The sequence below is a fragment of the Papilio polytes genome, unplaced genomic scaffold (genome assembly GCF_000836215.1).
Source record: "Papilio polytes unplaced genomic scaffold, Ppol_1.0 DF824269.1, whole genome shotgun sequence".
Lineage (NCBI taxonomy): Eukaryota > Metazoa > Arthropoda > Insecta > Lepidoptera > Papilionidae > Papilio > Papilio polytes.
The window spans coordinates 2331966-2354976 of NW_013524935.1; the positions used below are offsets into that span (position 1 = coordinate 2331966).

The window sequence follows — 23011 nt, forward strand, 5'->3', positions numbered from 1 at the left end:
TGCCAGAGTGGCATATCAGTGGCTACGATTGTTAACACAATAGTCCACTGGGTTATTTTTTTTATTGTTTTTTAATGTTTTTATACCTACCCCCAAGAAAAAAAATTGAAGAACATAAGGACTTGATTGCTGCGTGTGATATACGAAAAAAATAACCTAATAATTTAAGACGTTCTGCAAAAATTAAGTTTTGTTTGTTGTAATGCTTGTAACTTAACTTCTACTAAGAGAACGGCGCTGCATCGTTTTAAATAAGTTTAAAAACTTACCGTCTCCCTCCCTGATGTTGATAATCCCTCTAATTTCTCATTTATATCAATGTTACCGATGTCATTCTTCGCTTCTAAACATCTTCCAACTTCATCTTTCTGTTTGCACATATTTTCATTTGCAGATTTTCCATTATCAATTGTACCTCCTTCTTTCAAGTTATCAGTTTGTACGTAAGCAGTTTTAATTTTAATATCCGCTTTCCAATCGCTAGGTATTGTTTCATTGTCACATACATCGATGATTTTTTTACCAGTAACAAATATTGGAAGAATTAATTCTACGCATTCTAAGCAATTTTTGAAGGGAAGACAATAATTGAAACCTTTCATGGTTTTGCGTGTACCATTGCCTGCAATACTTTAATTTATGAACGAAGTACTCGTAATTGATTACTTTATCATTTTCATTGATTTATACATTATCTTTCACTATAGATAATTGAATCAGTCTGTCTATTTTATTTGGAACATAAGATTTTCACATCTAAATCTAAAGATAATAATTGCAAAATGGTTACATTTTACTTACATAATTTTTATAACATTACCTACATATATTTTTTGCAAAAACTATTTTAAATTCTGTCACAATTTTCAAATTTTAATTGAACAGGGAAATTTCGTAATGACCGTCAAGTATGGAACTTAAGACTCAAATGCCCGATTTTTTTTAAATACCATAAATTGAAACTGGTAGTAAATTGAATAAAGATTAAGGGGAAAAAAGAAAAAAAAAATCAAAATAGTCTATTAAGTAAGGAAGAAAAGACTGATGTATAAATACATCATCATGTATTTAGGGGCCAACTTTTCTATGTTCACTTAATTTCGGCGCTGTATCCAATTTCATTATTTTCTGATAATTCAATATCCGATCTGAATTTAATTGACGCTTTCCCGTAATTGTTAAATCACATCATTCAATAATTAGTTACGCAACTGGACTAGCATTCAACTGTCATAATGTGACGACTCACTGGAGTCAATGAGACTATACAATTCATGGCTGGCTTGCACTACTGTCCAACTGTACTGGTAAACCCAAAAAGCAATATTACATTACTTGACAAAGCAAAGCCAGGTCCTTTACTAGTAGCCTTATTCAGTCATTTCATTAATTAACTGATAAGCTTTACTTGTCTATTTATTAAAGCTTCAGATATTTTACTGTTATTCTTTTTTATTGAATGTATTAAAAATTTTATTGCCTGTTACAGAATATAATATTTCGATAATCTATAATCGATTATCTGTTTAATAAAAGGTTCTTACCTTTTACCTCGAGGCATAATTAAAATAATGGTAATGATAATACATTTATTAAAATATTTACAATATTCAATACAAAACAATTTGGTAATTTGCATTAATTGCGAATAATATAAAAATATAACTTTGAAAAAACATTTTTATGACGATTTGAGACGAAACGTTCAATAGTGATCAGTACCACAAATTTAAAGAAACTTATAATGTATTCTAAAAAAAAAATAAAAAAGACTACGAAAAGTTATCAAAAACGTTGATATTTTATGTATAAGTTATACAATATGTAATACAATTTTGTCACAACCATAATACCCTTATGTTACCTTTTAGAAACCGTGGGTTTACACTGACGAGAGTAGCGAACAAAAAATCGTAAACTCAATTTATTTCGTAACATTTTTGAATGAAAAATGACTGAAAAAATTCTGATGATGAAACATTGCAAAACAATAAAGCCATCATTTAGTAAATTTATTTACTTTTTAACTTTTAAAACTAACATTATTCATATATTAAATCCCAGTGTTGACAATTATTTACAAAAAAAGGCAACAATATTGATTACCTTAGGAAAAATACATAAAAATATTATATTACATTTTTTATGTAATTAACAAGGATATAGGCGACGTTATAATTTTTTTTATAGATATTGCATTTCCCCTTTACACATCAATCTAGTTATTATTTTTAAATTTATTATATAAAGTCATAATTTTATTCAAACGCTCAGCGATTTCTTTAAAAAAAATAGATTTATTATTAGACAAGTACGACATATTTTTTACAATTCCAATCAAAATTAAATTAGCACCACGAATTTTAATACCTACCATACAAACTATTTTATCGCTAAGCGAATATAAAAAATCCTATAAAATATACATTGTTGTTTTTTTAATGTATTCGTATAACGACATATCCATTCAAATATCTAATATACTGTAAAGACTATACAATTTAGATAGACGTTCATAATACAAAATAAGTTAAGAGAAATACAATTTAGAGATTTTATATTCATATTTTTTTTTCAAAATATACTAGTGGGAAAACATGTTTTCGTGTGCCATGAAAACCCACACCAAAATGGAAGATAAAAATCAACATATTGCTTCTAATATATTATTACGTAGCCAGTCAATCATTTGCTATTTTTGGTTAAATTCTAAAAACATCAATCAATATCAAGACTCTTAAAACTGCTCGTAAAGCTGGCGAACATTCCCTTACTTGGCTTCTTAATTCTTTTCTTTTCATCGACCTTGAAGATCTCCGATTCTATCAACCATTCTCTATAGTTCTCTTCCATATTCCTTCTCTGTTCTTCGTGTAACTGCTTCACTGGTGTACCTGGGCCACCATAGTCTTCTGGCAATAGTTCTTTATCCAGAATTGCTTCTGGTCCTTCAGAAGTAAAGTTAAGAAGGTCTAGAAGATTGGAATGTATTAATGGTTTGATGAGATACATCACTTGGTTGATGAAAGATACAGTATGTACCACGTGAATCTTCTTCAATCGACATGGATGAGCACTCTAGAAAGAAAAATACACATAATCTATACTACTTATATAAAGAGAAAAGATTTGTATATTTGTATGTATTGAAATAACTACTATGCCAATTGCAATAATTCTTTCATCATTAAAAAGCTACATTCTCAATGAGTAACAAAGGCTATGTTTTTTACTACTTTTTTATAGTGTGGACGAAGTCGCGAGCAACAGCTAGCATTAAATATTTTAGTTCAGCGAATAACGAATTGATGACATTTGACAAGGTAAAGTCTGATAGCCGAGCTAATTTGTGGTATACTTGAAGTACACGAACCAGAAAAAAAATATTCAAAGAAGATACAAATATAAAAGAACTCTGAAGTTCTTTTAACAAAACTGAAACAGGAAGTATGGATAATTACAAAAATGATGGCGTATTATTAAAAATTGAAGTACATACTTGAATGTAATGCATAAAAGCCCTTAATGCAGGTAACGTGACTCTCGTAAGGTGTCCGAGATTGCAGCCCTTCATGTCGAAGATCACTACGTAGCCTTCAGACAGACGATCTTCGGACAACTTCACATCATTGAACATGCAGAAAACCCGCACCGCGTCCGCGAAGTTCAGCTTGCTGTAGTCTAGATCTGACAGCCGGTACAAAAGGACGTGGTAACCTTCCTCCGTCTGTTTTGGTAGAGCCACCATATGCCTGGAACATAAAAGTGTTCAATTTACTTTTCTAATAAAAAGATATGGATAAATTAGAACCAGGCTAATCATAAGAAAATAAGAGATTTAAAAATATATATTACTAGCTTTCGTCCGCGACTCCGTCCGGATGGTATTAAAAAATGTAAAGTAAGTAGCCTATGTGTTCTTCTAGACTATGCTCTACATTTTCGCATTTATAATGTTAGTAAGATATCCAGCTGCATACTAATTTATACTGGTAATTTAACCATCTAATGTATCAGTAATAGTACAGATGCGTCCATTGATCGAATCTGCAGCAGTCGCACAATCTGGCAAACTTCCAAGTGGCGTGAATACTACCGTTGTAATAAAAACTGTGTGGTGCTGGTGCATTATACACAATTATTAATGTTGCCTTATTAAAAAAATATCTAAAACCGTGAGTAAAGGGCGTAAATATGCATTTTAGGAGATGAAAAAAATTGACGAGGCTTAATGTTTTCAAAATAAAGAAGAACGTATATCGTATAAGATGACCATCAGTTTCATTGTGACCGCCTGGAACCTACAAGACTGAGCTGATTTCAACAGATCCAGTGTCATCCCTTCCCCGAGTGTCTCAATCAGTGGGTTTTTTGACTCATAACCCTAAGAGCTTCGGTGGTTCAGAGGTTTTTTTGTATAACTTAATGCAGGTCTTAGGTACAAAACCAGTCATGTGCCATGTTTTTCGATTATTGAATTTTATATTGTACTTTTACCGAACGTTTTTACGGTGAAGGAAAACATCGTAATGCAACCAACACATATCTGCAAAGAAATTCAAGATATGAGTGAAGTCAACCCGCACTAAGCCCGCGTGGTTATAGACTACAGCCTAGTCATCCCTAACTTAGGATAGTCTCTGAGTTTCTTAGTAGACATGAAGTGGGCTGATGATGATGTTATCAATAACATTATGCCGAATATAACTTACGTGATATCCAGAATGGTTTTGTTCTTTGGCGCCAGCGGGTCCCGATTTGTGAAGAGGTCTGGTGTATTGTTGCGCAGGGTGAAGTAGCATTCAATTGTGTCTTTCGTCTCTTTCACTTTGAAGTAATTTGAGTGGAGAAACAATATCACGTACTCATCGGAGATGTACGGCAAATGAGGTTGACTCTTCATCCTGGAATACAAAAATATTTGATCAACAAATTAAAAGTTACAAACTACATTGTCTTTTAAAGTAATTTTTTGTTTTTATCTTGGGTTCAATTCAACCAATTATAAAAAAATGCATAAATAAAGACTCAAATACCTTTGTTCAGTGTTATATTTAAATTCAATGCCGTGTATAAACACCTATATATAAATTATATCATTATTATTTTATCTCACGATTCTATAATCGTTTTGTTAAAAACTATGTAAGCAACATAATTGCTTCAGCGACATAACCGGTTACTGACTGAACTTAGATTTGCCACTTAGATAATTGATCATAGTCAATATTGTAACTGATTGATTTATCTATATGTTCATTTAAACAAATATTTTAAGTGAGCAAAAGGAACGATCATGTGAGTAATACAATTCAATAAGCATCCGTTACAATTGAATGCTTTTCTTTATCCTAGTCATTGATTCGCAAATTGAACCCCCTGTGTCAATAGAAGACCAGTGGACATACAATGGCAGGAAATAAGTTGAGGTACACGAGGGCAAAGGAGATATCATCATCATCCACTTGCCCTTATCCCTTACGGACTCCAATAAAAAAAAATCCTTAAAACAATCTGACAATTGACCGCTGACATTGACATTTTTTTATTTCTTGCTATAATTAAAGTTTATGATTAAACCCTTCGCCCGCGACTCCGTCCGCGTGGAATAGAAAAAAACAAAAGTGAGTATAGCCTATGTGTTCTTCCAGACTATCCTCTATATCTATACCGAATTTCATCGAAATCCGTTCAGCCGTTTAGGCTACAAACTCTAACAAACATCCATCCGTCCATCTAAACTTTCGCATTTATAATATTAGTATGATGTAGTGTAACTAGATAAGTAGTAGTATTTTACTGGTCAACAACATATCAAACTCGTTACTTATATTTTAAGGTCAATCTAAGACATAATAATACAGCCCTACACATAAATTGGACATTTCGCTGACATTATATTGTGTAAGAGCGGACGTGTCCGATACGGAGAAAGTGACCGCACTGTGGAATGCCAATCGAAACGCCGACTCTGACGGTTATGTGCTCTGTGCACGTGTGTCGTTGTTTCCGTTCCCGCGCAAATTCACCTTGTCTATGGTGAAATTGTTTATCCAGATAAAACAAACATTACACGCAACTGCATATTGAATAATGTTAGCTATTGTAAATAACAAAAATACTACCTAACTAAAAATCTAAACCTACTCCAGATCATATCTTACTAATCTCACTAATAATATAAATACGAAAATTTATATGGATGGATGATAGATAGTCTGGAAAAACACATGGGTTACTCACTTTTGTTTTTTTAATTCCACGCGGCCAGAGTCGCGGGCGAAAACTAGTATTTCAGAGTTCTTAACCAATCTAACTCTTACTCAAAATGATACTGGCAGTTAAATGAATAAACCACATTGCTTTTTGCTTTAAAACGAAGGTCAACAGAACATGCAGTCACGAATAAGGCAATATTTTTTTGTTACAGAACTTATAGACGTATAAAAAATATAATTAGGGTTCCTAAGGTGAATACAAAGTCGAGAAGACGTAGATATACTTTGACCTCGAAGGTTAACCATTAGTGTCTTTACAATTGTTATTGTCACACGTAACTATTAGTTGCACTAGTAACAACCACATACATCGCCTTTATGGTCTATAATAAACATATACTGCTATTAACCTATGATTTTATTACGTAGTTTTAGTCTTGGGCATCTGTATTAAACGCACTCTTTCACTTCTGTTGTTTCTCTTAGTTAACATTCAAAGGAACTATTGTGTATAGTACCCGACCTTGTTTATCACTAGTTTTAACCCGCAACCCCGTTCACATGGAATTACAAAAAAAAAAAAACAAAAGTTAGTAGCCTATGTTTTCTTCCAGACTATCCTCTACATCTATATCAACTTTCATCGATATCCGTTAAGCCGTTTAGGCTACAAACTCTAACATCCATCCATCCATCTAAACTTTCACATTTATAATATTACATTATTGATGTATGTTACAGTAAATATACATTAATTCTCTTACCACTCTTTAATTTGTTGTATTTCTTCGTCGTGCTCTTCTACTAACGGCTTCAATCCATTAAGGAAAGGATGTGAATATTTTGTCGCCGCCATTTCAGCACAGTGGCGCTCTCTATAATCTAAAACATTAAATACATATTAATGCAACAAATGCTTCTATCAGCATTACTAGGATGCGGGTTTTAAACCATTATTTATCTATATCTATACATATAATAAAATTGGAGTGTTTGTAATGTCAAAGGAAAAAATCCAGATTTCGGAAACATGGTGTATTTATTTGCTGATAACGAAATTCGCATTTTAAAAAAAATTCTTCTGTCCGCGTTTGTTCCGGGTAATCACCGAAACGGCTGGGCTGATTTCGACAAGGGTAGCTGACATAGACGAACATATTATAGGCTACTTTTTTTTTTGTAATTCTGCGCTGTTATATGGCTACCGGACCGCTATCTCTGGAACGGGTAGGCCGATTTGAACGGGACTTCAACTGGAAGGTAGCTGGTAGAAGTTAGATGCACGCGGGAATGTGAACGAAGTTTGCGGGCGACAGCTCGTTATAAGATTTATGAATACATAAACTTGTAAAACAGAATTACAATCGGAGTTAAAACTCTAATAGAGAGCGGAACAAATTGCAATTAAGTAAACTCGTTTTGCAGCAGTAATTGCAGATAATTATAAAAAAGATCAAAAGTAAACAATTTTGTGAAAGTAAAAATTCTATTATATGCATTTCTACACGTGAAAATATTTACAAAAAGGCAATTAGTTAATTATTTTACAATTAGCTAACAATTTTTGATGATTATTTTAATTGGTTTGTTGAGACTACTAGTCGTAGACGGCCAACGACCACAAATGTTACTCTACAAAAAAAAATATTTACGATATAAAGGTTTTGCATGTTTGTTTCAGGTAATCTCTTATACTGAGTTCATTTTAAATATTTAAAGAAATAGATAGCAATCAGCGAATTTAGTTATTTAAAGTAAGTTAAATTAAGTTAATTATTTGTTAAGCTTTAAGTTATATCTTTTCCCTACGTACTTATAGTAGCTATCTTACAATTTAAAAACAAATCCCAATGACGCCGGGTACAACAACTAGTTTATTGGAGGACATTAGATAACGCAATAGCAACATTAATGAATCTGTTAGGGGTCACTAGATCAATTAAATTGGCTATTAAAAATTCAATACAATAAAAACTAAATGATTTTTGACATTCATTTTCCTTATTGAATGATTTAATTTTTTTTGGAACGACATTATTTAAAACTAAAAGGTTCAATCGAACACATAAGCTGACTGAAGTCTGAAAACTCTGATTCTATCTTTTTTTTTAATTAATCTCCTGTCAGAGGGAAAATAGCATTAATTAAAAATCAATATTTCTATAAACACGCGAAAACCCGAGTTTAAAGATAGTGTAACTAATGTGTAATGTAACACATTCACCGGAGCGTGACAACGTGTTTGCTTTATTCACGTAACACGGAACACTTTCTTCGAACAATCGCTTGCTAATTACCCCGAAATACCGATACGCACCACATAACCTACAAATATTAACATACACGTTAACCCATTTGTAAATATGCATCGTATCGGGTGAAAGGCTATTTGTTTTAAGCGCTATTAGTTTAAATGTTCAGGAGGGCCATTTAAAGTTTACATTTTTAGCAAAAAAAAAAAAAAACATAAAAGCAAATCCTGAAAATAATTTAAATTGAAAGATTTTTCAATCTAGAAAGATTAAAATTACTATAATTCTGCATACTTTATTATTTATTACACATTTAAAAATCGCTGATTCTGAACATATATCATACTAATCATACTTCATACTAATATTATAAATGCGAAAGTTTAGATGGATGGATGGATGGATGGATAGATGGATGGATGTTTGTTAGAGTTTGTAGACTAAACGGCTGAACGGATTTCGATGAAATTTGGTATAGATGTAGCGGACAGTCTGGAAGAACACATAGGCTACTCACTTTTGTTTTTTTTTATTCCACGCAGACGGAGTCGCGGGCGAAAGCTAGTACACATATAAGTCAATATCGCCTAAAATGGCGGTTGAAACAAATAGCCTTTCACCTGTCGATATATCATTTAACCTTATTCAAATAAATTCAATTTTGATTACAATAGTTTGATTGTTTAAACAATATGTTTAAACATACGAATTTTTCGTCAATAGTTGACTTATGTCAAGGACTATTAAACAATACAATTTGATACAGTTTTTGGAGGTTTACAAGTGAAAACCCTGAATACTTTAGAACAACTATTGTTGTAGGTATTTTAAATGTACTTTACAGAGTAGTGAAATTAGTAACGTATTGTATTTTTTTTTTAATTAAAGTATGTTTTAAGTATTTTCATTTTAAAAAGTTGTTCGAAGGTGACACGATCATTAAAACCCCGAAGAGGCAAGATTATTACTTAGTAGCTTTCGCCCGCGACTCCGCGTGCGCGGAATTAAAAAAAACAAATTCAAGTAGCCTATGTCCTCTTCCAGACTATCCTCTACATCTACACCAAATTTCATCGAAATCCGTCTAATTCATCTAAACTTTCGCATTTATAATAATTATATGATTTAAACTTTTACTTTCATTAACTGTAGTAACAATAAGTAAACACGATGTAATATGCTGTAGAAAAATGTGTAAAAAAAATAATTGGTGTCGCAATTTCCCTTGGCCGCGTGGCTGGCAACACCACAGCTTCACTTTCTATACGAGAAAGTACGAGTAGAGAACGCCCGCTCGATGTAGAGTTGAGAGGCATAAACCAAAAGAAAATGACTGATGATGTAAAATATACTATCGCTCCGGATAATGTGCCTTTAATATTAAGAGTACTGATATCAATATAGTCGAAGAACCTATTCTGAACGCTTCAAGAGGTACGTAACGTTTTTACCTTTGTAATCCTTCAAATCCCAAATAGTTCAATCTAAACTACACGGTAATAGTCACAGAATAACACAACTTTGACTAAACTATCGCAGAACTGTGCGATCGTCGATTGTTTCGCAGCCCTTTGAACTGTTTATTTGCACAACTGAAAATCTAGTAGACTAAAAAATTGTGCGATAGTTTAGATTCAGGTGTACGCACACCCTAAAAGGTGTTATTACCTTATATTATTTTACCTTTTTACCATAAACAATTTGTAAGATTCTGTATCAAACTAAGTACCGATCTCCGTATCGAAATTAAACGAAGTTTGAAATTAAAGCACCACAATGTAGCCTTTGTCTTTCTCAAGAATAGGATAGAAGCAATCCCACTAATTACTAAACGGAATTCTGGCCAACAATACCCTAAGCAAACGGGTCACCGATTAGTGCATCTGCCACTAACTGTGGAAAACTTGGATTTTAAAATACCTACAGCACTCGATAAAGTTATCTATGTTTGTATGTAACGGAAATTCAAAAATTGACTGATTTATTGAATTATTTTACTATTAGAAACGTACATTATTGCTGAAATAGTTTTAATTCCCCGCAAAGCCGCGACTAAAACTTAGTTTTGAAATTTTCTCCGAAGCGAAAATATATGTAGCTCCACGTTACTACATCTTCCGCTACCGACACAGATGTAAAAAAAAATGTTGTCTCTGGTTTTCGACGCACATAAGAGAGATGAAGATATATGTCGCCAGTGAAAATCCACGGTAACCATGCAACATGTTTTGTATGTCATCGACTCTCCAGACGTGTATCGGACAATATATAATGTCAATTATTATCTTAGAGTCACTGGGTTAAGGTTAATTAGAGTTAATATAGGGCAAGTGCGAGCACACAGCTATAAACAAATCTTAAACAGCCGGCGTACCGTGAACCGAATGAAATTGAACGATTTTGCTCGAATAGGCCTGATATCGGAAGTAGAAAAAGTACTTAAGACAGAGTTAACTTCCACAAAATAAAATGGAATGTAAGGAGTAGAAAGAGAGAACAGATAAACGTAAATCAATTTGATACACATTTTGATGATTTTCTACTTCTCTTAAAAAATTAGGTCCCAAAATTATTTTAATAATAATCTTGGATACTTATTGTGATTAAAACAATATTAGCGTTGACACTTGATGTATTAAGTTACAGCCTCGTACGCAATAATTAACTTAAAATATATTTAGGTCATTGTCGATACATATATGAACAAAATAACTCTCATAATGCAATTCAGCTGGTTATCATGCACTGACATACATACTTATATCATATAGCTGTTAGTCGCTACTTTGTCACCGTGACATTAAAAAAATTAAAAATAATATAGCCTATAACATAGGCAGCACAGCAGCAAGATTTTTTAAATCGACCCGGTGATTTTTGAATTATTTTAATCATCACCATCAGAGGCACTACAGCCGCGGGTGGCCCTGGGCCTGGTCCAGTAAATCCCTCCATATCGGTCTATCTTGGGCTTTTGGTTTCCAGACCTTAATGCCGACATTTTTAAGGTCTCGTTCGACATCATCGTCCCATCTTAGTTTCGGCCTCCCGCGTGAATTATTTTAATATATACAAAAATACAAATCTTTCATATTTGTATAGATATGTAACTGAACTAGAAATTATCTATGCCAAAGGCGTGAATAAACCTTCTTGTACAAATAAAGGTCAATCTCATATAACACGAGTTGGGCCGAACCTACTTCTATTGCCTGAAGCCTTGTTCGTTCAAATTTTACATAGTAACCGTTTTCATAAATCCACTAGCTTTCGTCCGCGATTCCGTTTGCGCGGGATTGAAAAAAAAACAAAAGTGAGTAGCCTTTGTTGTCTTCCAGACTATCCCCTACATCTAAGCCAAATTTCATCGAGATCCGTTCAGCAGTTTAGTCTACAAACTCTAACAAACATCCATTTATCCATCCATCCATCTAAACTTTCACATTTATAATATTAGTATGAATTATGATTATAATTTACAAATTAAATTCAATGAAAAGTTCTTACACTTACAGTATCCTCGGCTATGTTATATGTTTCTTATACATGTTAAAATACCGGGCGGTTAATACCAGATTGTAGTTTCAAATACAAATTTATGGTAAAATTTTCACACAGCACATTTTACTGAGATAATTGTACTTGTGGTATGACCGCATGGCGTGACCGCGGCTTATCACGTAACAACACGTAACTGCTACCTTATGGTTATGTTCACGAGTAAAATTTCTTCTTGGCCATTTTCATTTTTACATGAAATTGACATTAGTTATATCGAGATAAGTTAATGCTTTACGTTCTTTGATGTTAGAATACACTGTGTCCTGGCGTATTTTCATATGAATTGCTCAGCGGTATATGTTTTTTTTTTTCTTTATTTCCAAAATATAATACATAACTAAGACATAAGTCTTTCCCGCCATACATAATTTATAGAACCAATTTACGTAAGTCGCATAACCTTGTAATATCAGTGTAAAACGATTTTTTCATACATTTATAAGTCACTATTAGACGTTTATTTTGATGTAGGAGGAGAAAAATGTTTGCATGTTAATAAACATTGTTATAGGAATGTTTTAATCATTTATATGTTCAGTTATATCTTATTATGTTTATTTTAAACTTTTCACTAATATGATTGAAAAAAGATGGATGTTGGAATTAGTCAGCCTAAACGGCTAAATTTAGTGTACATGTAGAAGATAGTCTGGAAGAACACATTTTTTTTTATTCCACGCGACGGGATCACGGGCAAATACTAGTATATTATACAATTGTCATCACGAAGAACTATTAGTAATCGTAACTCGCGAAAAAATCCGACCTAAATCAAAACTAGTTAATCAATTAAGGAAATGTTTAATACTTGAAGAAATAGTCGAATGTTGTCGATGTACACGCATCGAGACTGGTTGAGTAAACAATTCGCGCGGACGCACGGCATAAACTATTATGTAATGACTGTATGATTAATTTCTTACGGAATGTAGTTATACAAAACTTATGTATCGCAAGTTATGAAAAACTCGAAAGTGAGATTTCCTTTATTGCGTTTCGTTAATTTTAAATTTTGTTTACTTATAATTAAGTAAATTGAACATCTAACATATACGTATAAAACTGTCAGGGTATATCCTACCAAATTGTAATCTGAGAACAATCGAACGTGTAAAATATGTGATTGAAATATCGGATTTTGTTCCCTTATGACAGTGACGTTATTTTTAAGGTATCTGAGCCTCTATCAGCCAGTTATTGGACAGGCCCTTAAAGTAAGAATGCATGTTTGACATTTACAAAAAATAGCATTAAAAGAAATTGCCAGTAACTACATGAAAAATGTAAATTCAATATTACGTATACATAAGTATGAAAACAAAAACATTTTCCTGTCTTTAAGTTATGCCTTGACGTATTTAAAAGAAATTCCAGAAAATTTCTCGAACTCTCTCATATATATTGAAATTTTAAAATAACCTAATTAAAGCGGAATTGTGTTTAAAAAATTGTATGCTGAGCTACTATTATTGTTTATTTTGTAAACTAATTATGCAAGTTTTTTAGCTTTCCAATACAGATTAAATAATACAATACATTAAATACATAAAGGTCCCCGTACACGGACAGCTTTAAGTGGACACGTAATACATTAAAAAACATAAAAATTATAATAAGCAATCCGCGCCCTCAAAACGAACTTCGATGTTCTTCAAAAACCAGTTTAAAAATCATACCTGTTATTGATTGAGCTTATTTTATATGAGATTATATTTTAATATTAAATGACATGATGAATGTTTGAAATTTTACAAGTTGTGCTATCTACACCTCTTTGGCTCACGGTTGTAGGAAATACTCGATAAATTGTGAGTCTCAGGTTCAGTTTCAAATATACGTATTAATAACCTAACTTTTTTAATATTTCAGTAGTTTAGAACATGATAAAAGGCTCAGCAAACATCTAAACATTTATGTTTTAACTGTAAAATATAGTCTTCTTTTCTTGTTAACGTAACTTTTCTACAGGTATTTCAACTTAACGTAACAAGATATTCAATGAAACTTGATCCCTTTTAAAAGAAACAACAAGCAAATTATTTACAGTTTATAAATTGCAGTCTTGAAGTCTTCCTCAATAACAATTGATAAAGTCGAGGTTAATCATAAAAATTATACTTACATTCTTTACTTAAAAACATATTATTCTAATAAGTCTAATAACAGTTCTTTTAGTTTTCTTATCAACTATTAAAAGTGAAGTATTCGCAAAACTTTTGCAAACTTTACACCTTTCTATATCAACATAACCTAACGGTATATATTTATAATTTGCCAACAAGATGCAAAAAGACATTCTTAAATTAACAATAGATAATCATACATAATTATGCTTACTTGAATTATTTCCTTTTTAGTAACGACAAAACAAATTCCCAATAGCAACGATATTAAGTGATGTACACACGCGTGATTTAAGCGACGTCTACACTCACTGACACACAAACGCCGACTGGCTGAATGAATCCGCAACCTTGTACAACTTAAAGCCGGAATAAAAAAAAGTATAAACTTTCTAAATTCGAATTCGCTGATCCGACAACAGGTGGACGGTGGACCGACTGTCCAGTCGGTCGTGAGTACGGAACTAATACTCAATGCAGAAATTACCTGTAGACTTTACGTGCTATGATAGAAAACATTATGTAATCAATTATTTGTTATTGTTTTACGTTATTTTCTTTCCTGATCTGTACAAATTTCGCATAATTTTTAAAGCCATATCTTAAACTTGTGTAACATACTCTTATATCAGTATAAGTAAGGCTGAAAACAAGTACCATGAGCGTAATTTGGCAAAGAACCGATCTATGTAATGGAGAACAACACTATTTACTCTGGCCTAAGAAAACTATTTTAATTTAAAATTAAACTATGTAATTAGGTCACAACTTAAATGCTATAATAACGCACGCAAAGAATACAAAAGAATAAAATTAATCTTACTTCTTACTTATATTATAAATGTGAAAGTTTAGATGAATGGTTGGAAGCATGGATGTTATAATTTGTAGCCTAAACGGCTGAACGGATTTCGATGAAATTTGGCATAGATCTAAAGGATAGTCTGAAAGAACACATAGGCTATTTACTTTTTTTTTTAATTCCACACGGACGAAGTCGCGAGCGAAAGTTACTAGTTAACAAAGTTAAAACAATAAATATAGTAATATTTTTCAAATCCAAGCTGCCTAGCATTAGCATTTTATAGCATTTATAATACCCCTATGCAAAAACCTCTTTTGTTGTAAATTTTACACGATGTGGATAATACCCATGTTCGTGTTCTCAAATCAAAGAAAAAAAAACAATGTGAACAGTTAAAACAAAGAACCGTTTGATAATAAAATGATTGAAATCACCATTTGTATGAAATTACATTTAAATTTTATTACATACTGTTGATAGTTATTCAAAAATATATCGTTAAATATAAAGGGTTACAACACAATATTGCCAATGAAAACAATAAAGTATTGTGCGCCAATAAAACTTGAATAGTTTATGGTTATAGTTATTGGTTACACTTTGTTAAGGATGATATAAATCGAATTTATACGGTAGCAATGTTCTTTTACTGGTTACCTATATATTTATATTTATCTATATTAAACAATTTTTACATAGAATGTGCTATACCAAATTTAAGCGTTAACGAACGTAAGTGTTATTTTAATGAATACGTTGAATGTTTAGAGAGTTATAAATTTTTTAGATAGAAAAATATCAAAAACTTAAAATAAAACGCAGTTTAAATGTTCCAAGCCTTTAAGTTTAGTCAAAAATGGAACGGCATTTATTCAATCTTGACCTATTTGCTACCTTTGTAAAATTCTTACACTTTATTGCTTCATGGTTTAAGTATACTGTATGTATGTTTTCAGTCGATAAGAAATTGATACAAAGAAAACGTCAAGACACTTTGGATATGTGTCGTATCTTCAACGAGGAAACAGCTCGTTTGGAACAATATAACAGTGGTAGAAAATTTAAAACAAACGACGATCATTCAAAACAGCATATAAGAACCAAAAGGAACGTAGATTCTCTTAATCCAGCTGAGAAAGTTGAAGATATACGCCGTGTGGAAGGTATCGTAGACAAACTATACGATGATATGGATGGTGACGGTAAAGTCACGTATAGACAACGACGATTTGACAGTCCCACTACTGATAAGGTAAGTTTTTATAAAACTAGTCATATGTAATCACCAAAACACCAAGTATACAAGTACCCAAGATGTATAAGTTCTAGAAGCGAAGTGGTTAAACACTGTTTAGATCATGGTTGGTTATGTAACCAATTATCCAAAGATTTGCTTACAGCCTGCATTAAATAAGACTGCGAGACGATTTAATTTTGCCCCAGCTGAACTTTTGGGGCCATCCTCTAAGCAAGAAATTCCAAAGCAAGATGAAGCCGAAAAGATGCCTTGGCATAAAAAGTGGAAACAAGGAATTGTACCTTATTTTATCGACCCTAATACTTACGGTGAGTGTAAGCGCTATATTTTACAAAATACGAAGCCCTTACTTACTTCATACGTGAGTAGACAATACTCTAAGATGTACTCCATTTCTTGTATTTGTCTTTAAAAAATGTCTATTTCCAGATTCCCAGTTATCGGAGACGATTATCAAAGCGTTCGATTATTTCGAGAAAGCGTCGTGTATACGATTGCAGCGCCTCCGTGAACGACCGACGGACAAACTGTCTCTACAGAATGTGGAGTGGTTGTACATTAGCAACCCGTATGGTATAAAGCAGTGTGTACACAGCAATGAGCGTAAAGTTAATAGCGGAGTACAGGTAATAACCATTCCGTATTATACTTTATCTATCACATACTCATCCGCATCTCTTTTATGTGTTGAAAAAACTCAAAAACTACTGAACAGATTTCAAAGATTCTTTCACCATTAAAAGCTACGTTATCAGTGAGGCTATGTTTTTACTATTTTCTTTTTTAATTTCACACGGATTTTCGGGAGCAGTAGCTGGTTATAAATATATAAATAAAAAAATTACGGATACGACGTTAACCATATCTAAAATCTAATTTATTGTACAATCTATAGAAATGATTAATTTTCTATATTATACAGATGGTAGTTTTCGGTTACGATTGTTTATCACTTGGGGAGATAGTACATGAAGTGATGCATATTTTGGGTTATTCTCATGAGCACACCAGACCAGACAGAGATCAGTTCATCACTATTATGTGGGACAATATTAAGCCAGGTACACATACAATGATTTTAAAATTAAGTAGTTAATATACAGATTGAGAGGTGATTACCAATTTTTGATAATAATATTACAGGTTATAAAAAATATTTTACAACGCGAGCCGACGACCCTCTGTTAACTCTTTCCTACGACTATGCAAGTGTTCTTCACTACCCTGCACGAGCTTTCTCAAGAAATGGACAAGCGACAGTTGTAGCTAACGTATACATTTTTTAATGGTTTTTTTAATTCTTTTAAAAAAAGCAAGTCCCTTAACGCATAATTCTTAGCAATCTTTGTCCACTAAGCCCAAATCGTGGAATATTGAACAATTATTAACAAATATTGTTAAGTCTTAGTAACTAAATTAAATTAATAGTCTTGTATTACAGAGTAATACAAAAATCGGCCAACGTGACGGACTTAGCGAAACTGATATCGAGAAAATTGGTATGGTTTACGGTCACGAATGTGTTGAAAGGAATAGACAATATCTTTTGAAAACATGCCCGAGCGTTGTAAAAGTTAGCGGCGAATCAAAAACAGCAAAGCAAGATGAAATTGAAAAATACTTCGAAGACAGACTGTGGCCTTATGGAATAATACATTATAAAATTAGAGATAAACTAGAATTCTGTGAGTACTACATTCCAAACAATAGATGGATGAAAAAACCTTTGGGAAACGTTAATTTGAATTACTATAATATTACAGCTGTCGAAGAAAGAGAAAACATCAAAGCAGTTGTTCGTCATATAGAAAAAGAAACATGCATACAGTTCCGAGAGCTTCAAGATGATGAAGCTAAACAAACTACAGCAGCAAATCAAAATAATGCAGATACTGCAAACGATAATACCAGCTCTATAATGTACAATTTGAGACCTACACCTGAAATAAGCGACAACGAAATTAAAGACAATGAGGAAACAGCAACAAAACTAATAAATACCATAGCAGATGGAATGGAACATCTAAGTTCGTGGCTTCTATTAAATATTGGGGTTTTATCTACATTTTACTAACTAAAGAAATTCTTTCAGCGTCCATGATAACAGAACCGGGCGATATAGTAATTGAAGACAGTACCTTGCCTACATCTAGACGACATGCAGCTAACGTTTTGACATTATTACGATCATCTGAACCTGGTTGTCATTGTCCGTCACCGGGGAGGCCAAATGGCAATAAAGTATTGATAAACATTTACTTAATGCAAATATCGTTAGTTGTAAAAAGTTTATTGCAGAAGTAACTTACAAAAGAAGTTAACTTTATCTCGATTAGGTAACATTGTGATGTAATTTGCACATATATGCGAAGAAATTCAAAGATATGTGTGAAGACAACCCGCACACAACCAACGTGGTAAAAGGTCTAATCTCTATAAGTTATTAATGGGGACGTGTAGTGAGCTGACAATGATGAAATTATAAAACTAAACGAATGCTAATACTTGACAAACATTTGCAGGATTTGGTAATCAACGCAGACTGTTTTAATTCAGTTAACGAGCTCCTTCATCTGTTCGTCCACGTGTTAGGATTAGACCACCAACACAATATGCACGATCGAGACTCATTCATACACATTGTTTGGAGTAATCTGACTGAAGGTAAATTTAAGACAGTCGATTTGAAACCTTAATGTGTCAGTCAGGTAAAAGAATCACTAATGGCCGGTTTCCCAACTACATTTAACCACTCGTTAGTGTTTGTATTTCGATAACTTCATGAAATGCGTTTCGAAACTACGTAACTTGAGTTATACTCCATTGAAACTTAGGTCAACCTAACGCTAATGAATCACTACGTAACGATAAAATAAAAACTTCGAAAACCCAGCATTAACTTAAATTAACTTACTATAGTTATATTATAGAACAAAACTTTTTTTAGAAATAGAACAAGAAATGCAGCAAAAGCTACCTCCTGCCGCCGCCGCGGGTTTCCCCTACGACTACTTAAGCGTGATGCATTACCCTTGGCTGCACATTAAAAATGGTGTCACCAGTATTATGTATCCGATTTGGGTAAGCATAAACCTTCAAAATCGGTAAAGATTCAAGTTAGTGGTGCTTCGGCTCTTAAAATGTTATATGTAAAAAGGCCACAAGAAGATTTGTGATAGCTAATATTGCCTGATCTATTGTGCTTAGGTTAATTCTGGTACTTTTTAAACTAACTTTATCAAGTCAAAGCACAAATTAAGATATTTCCCTGTACCAAGAACTACTACTTAAACACTTTAAACGAGTACTGGTCCTTCGAGTTCCCTTTAAATTTTAAAAATCACGGCATTGACATAGTCAATATTACAATTAAACTTTCATTTACAGAATGACGGTTGGTCAATGGGGCATTGGCAAGGTTTGAGCGCAACGGATGTGCGGAAACTAAATCTCATATACGCTGCGCAATGCTCTCAGCGTAAAGAATTGGAAAACGAAGGTGATGATGATGACAGATAAATAAATTTGTTAATCACATTTTTTTTTAATATTGTTCATCCTCTTTACACGAACTGCGTATTAATTTGCCAGTCTATAATAAGGTTCCAATAGGAATACCCTAATAAGGGTAGTAATTGAAACTTTGAACCTTTTGTAAAACTATCTGTTACTCGCGTCGTCGTCCGCGCGGAAGTAAAATTTGTGATTCGCGAAAGAATTTTTGAAATCAGCCCTGAACTTATGAGTTATTTCAATACATGCAAAATAAATTAATTTTCTCTTTAAAATATTTGTTTAGATATCCTAAACGGTTTGAGAAATGTAAATAAAATGACGTCTTAACTATATTTAATATTATTATATATTTCACAATGTTAAAGCTACCTAAAAACTTTACTTCTTCACCAGTTCTTTACTCTTGTATATTCACCGTGAAGATTTTCCGTTGTATTTTCAAAAACATGTAAACTAAGTGTATTATTATTTTTAACAGTAAATTTATCATCCGGATTATTTTCTTTACTACTTTGATCATTATTTTCAATACTATTAGTATTATTTCCACTGACATTACTTTCGTCTTCACTTGGACCTTGATCTTCAGATGGTTTATGTATTTTACCTGGATTCATGTCTTCGTGTAGCACCTTTTTACATATATCTAATAAATCGTCTACATTCCGTTTGTTACATTCATGACCGAAACGTAATTTGAGTTTCATCTTATCCAACTGTGACAAACTATCTGAAGGAGTTATTACTAATCCAGCTATCTAGAAATGTAAGTAATAAAATTAATGCAAATGTATACAAGGAATGTTTACGAGTCCACAACTCAGAAAATATACGGGATTTTTGGCAAGGTACTGGCACACCTATTGACACGGTGACATTGTGTAAAAAAGAAATATTTTAACATCCTTACCAAAGGTGCGATAGTTGCTTGTCCATTAGTGCTAAATGCTCTATCATGAAAGTGCATTACACTCATTGGGTCGTACTCGATAGCACTTTTTGACAGCTTTACTCCAGGTTGTTTTTTGAAAAGATGTTGGTACGCTGTAAAGAACAGAAAACGTTCCGTTCATTGGTTGTTGGGCTTATGTTGGTTTATCCGTGGTAGGACTAAACTACCCAACATTCAATTGTATGTACAATCATCATAACTTTATTTAATTTATGGTCTTTGACCTTGTTTATACACCTACTAGCTTCGCCCGCGACTCCATCCGCGTGGAATTAAATAAAACGAAAGTGAGTAGCCTATGTGTTTTTGAAGACTATTCTCTACATCTATACCACATTTCATCGAATTCAGTTCAGCCGTTTTGGCTACAAACTCTAACAAACATCCATCCACCCATCCGGCCATCTAAACTAAACTTTCGCATTTATAATATAAGTATGATGCGTGGTCTTCTATTAAAATTAGAAAAATAGATTCATTAAGTTATTTACCCGGCTGAATATTGCTCCATAAAATTCGTATATACTGATCTCTCTGAGGATGCGACACCTCGTCTTTGAAACCAACGCCGTGCAAGAGCGTATGCAATATCTGTTGCTCAGAGAGGCAATCCAGGCCTAGAACTAAACCCTATAAAAAAGTATTATTTACCTCGAGGCTATAAGTATGGATATCTACTAATATCAGATTACAATGAAATATCTGATTATAGTACACATAATTTAAATTGGCACACCGATAATAAGAGTGCTAATCTGTCCGACGTGCCAAATTAAACGCCTGATAAAATAATTTCTTACCACTTCACCGTTCCCATTATAAAGTGGTTCGTGCGCACAGTCCCGTTGCAATCGTGGGTTAGATATATGCAACCACGATTCATTCCTGTTCGGTGTCCCGATGATTGGTATAAATCTGATACACGAAACGCTCTCCAGCAAATTCATTGCCAAACGAAGTCGCATGGCTATCACATGATCTGATATCGTAAAAAAATCATTGTTTTTAAAATACAGGTTATTGTAATTTACTAATAACTCATATCCATTTAGACAATAGACACTAGACGAATGTTGGGAATCGTAGCCACGACAGCAAAATCGTAACTCCAACCATTAGGCTATTGACGTTTCGTTTACATTTCTTATAGTTTGTATGAGAGAGAGAGAGAGAAATTATGTATATACCTGTACAAGTATGCAGTGTATAAGTACATGTCAAATAAGTACATACTTACCATAACTCTTGGAATCAAAATAATAAGATATTATTCCATTTGGCCAAATGACTTCATTTTTCTCCTTTTCGCCATTTATCACTTTGTAACGTACTATAATATTTCAAAATATACACACAAAAAGATGTAAAAATAATTAAAAATAACACGCGTTTTAATAAAAAAAAGGGTATATTTTAATATGCCAAATACTTACGTTTCCCATCATTTATTGTATTTGGTTTTAAACAAGAAACCAACAAATATATACCAATAAAAGAATATAGTGCTATTTGCCTTACGCCCATTTTATTTTTACATAACATTGAAATAAACGTAAAAGCAAATCGATCAAATGTGCAAAGATGGATGGAAAAATCTAACTATGTATTTTATTTGCATTTTATTACTGTAGTAACGTTTATAACGTTTTTTTTATTTAGAATAGATGTACAAATATATCAATAACATTCCTAGACGTTTAGGATTTATTAAGTTAAAACAACATAACTCACGCCTGCAATTCAACAGACCACGGGCTTCATATTTGCTGCGGGCCGGAGACAGTTCTCTCGCCTATTCTTAATTCCTACATCCATAATTAAAGTAAAAAAAGGCCATTCTTTAGAACCAATAGATTATAGAAGTTGCAAAGAAATTCAAATTACTCACACACGAATCAACAATTTGTTTCGATAATTTACTGGGCACTGTACAAGGACTCTTTGGAATTTCCTATTAGAATCTCACACTTACATCTTATTAGGTGACCCAGATGTCCTTACTGTTTTAATTTTAATAATGCAATGATCTACCCTCTCTTGTTTCAATTTCCGATTCCATTATTTCCATTTCCTCACAAACTATTGAGATTGAGATACTTTATTTTATTTCTTGAAAGTGTAACAGAAAACAACGCGCATTCATTTCGACCAATCAAACAGACCCACGGTGAGAAACATCGACGAATAAGAATGCTTCCATGAACACATTCCGTTTTATAAAAAAATCTTAATGCTAAAAATACAATTATGTTTTTTCAATCGCAACGCAACGAAATCGGAATTTAGTTATTAGTTAATTATAGATTTTCTGTTACTTAATCCAAAT

The 23011-nt window shown here is 32.7% G+C and overlaps 2 protein-coding genes across 7 annotated transcripts; one reads left to right on the forward strand and one right to left on the reverse strand.

Moving 5' to 3' along the window:
- Positions 1–1777: 1777 nt before the first annotated feature.
- On the reverse strand, positions 1778–22801 carry LOC106108899. Of its 6 annotated transcripts, XM_013290232.1 has the most exons (11): positions 22574–22801; positions 22417–22490; positions 21923–22015; positions 21486–21664; positions 21177–21315; positions 20644–20777; positions 20341–20491; positions 6983–7100; positions 4713–4904; positions 3500–3752; positions 1778–3078 (listed from the first exon to the last, which is right to left on the reverse strand). In XM_013290232.1, the coding sequence occupies exons 4-11, from the start codon at positions 21648–21650 to the stop codon at positions 2719–2721; spliced, it is 1512 nt and encodes a 503-aa protein (XP_013145686.1). In that variant the 5' UTR covers positions 21651–21664; positions 21923–22015; positions 22417–22490; positions 22574–22801; the 3' UTR covers positions 1778–2718. The 6 variants fall into 6 exon arrangements, with proteins under 6 accessions (XP_013145686.1, XP_013145705.1, XP_013145696.1 ...); XM_013290251.1 differs by having other exon boundaries at positions 21486–22015; positions 22658–22801; XM_013290242.1 differs by lacking the exon at positions 21923–22015.
- On the forward strand, positions 16955–19981 carry LOC106108928. Its single transcript, XM_013290290.1, has 2 exons — positions 16955–18244; positions 18310–19981. The coding sequence occupies exons 1-2, from the start codon at positions 17719–17721 to the stop codon at positions 18519–18521; spliced, it is 738 nt and encodes a 245-aa protein (XP_013145744.1). The 5' UTR covers positions 16955–17718; the 3' UTR covers positions 18522–19981.
- Positions 22802–23011: the final 210 nt, after the last annotated feature.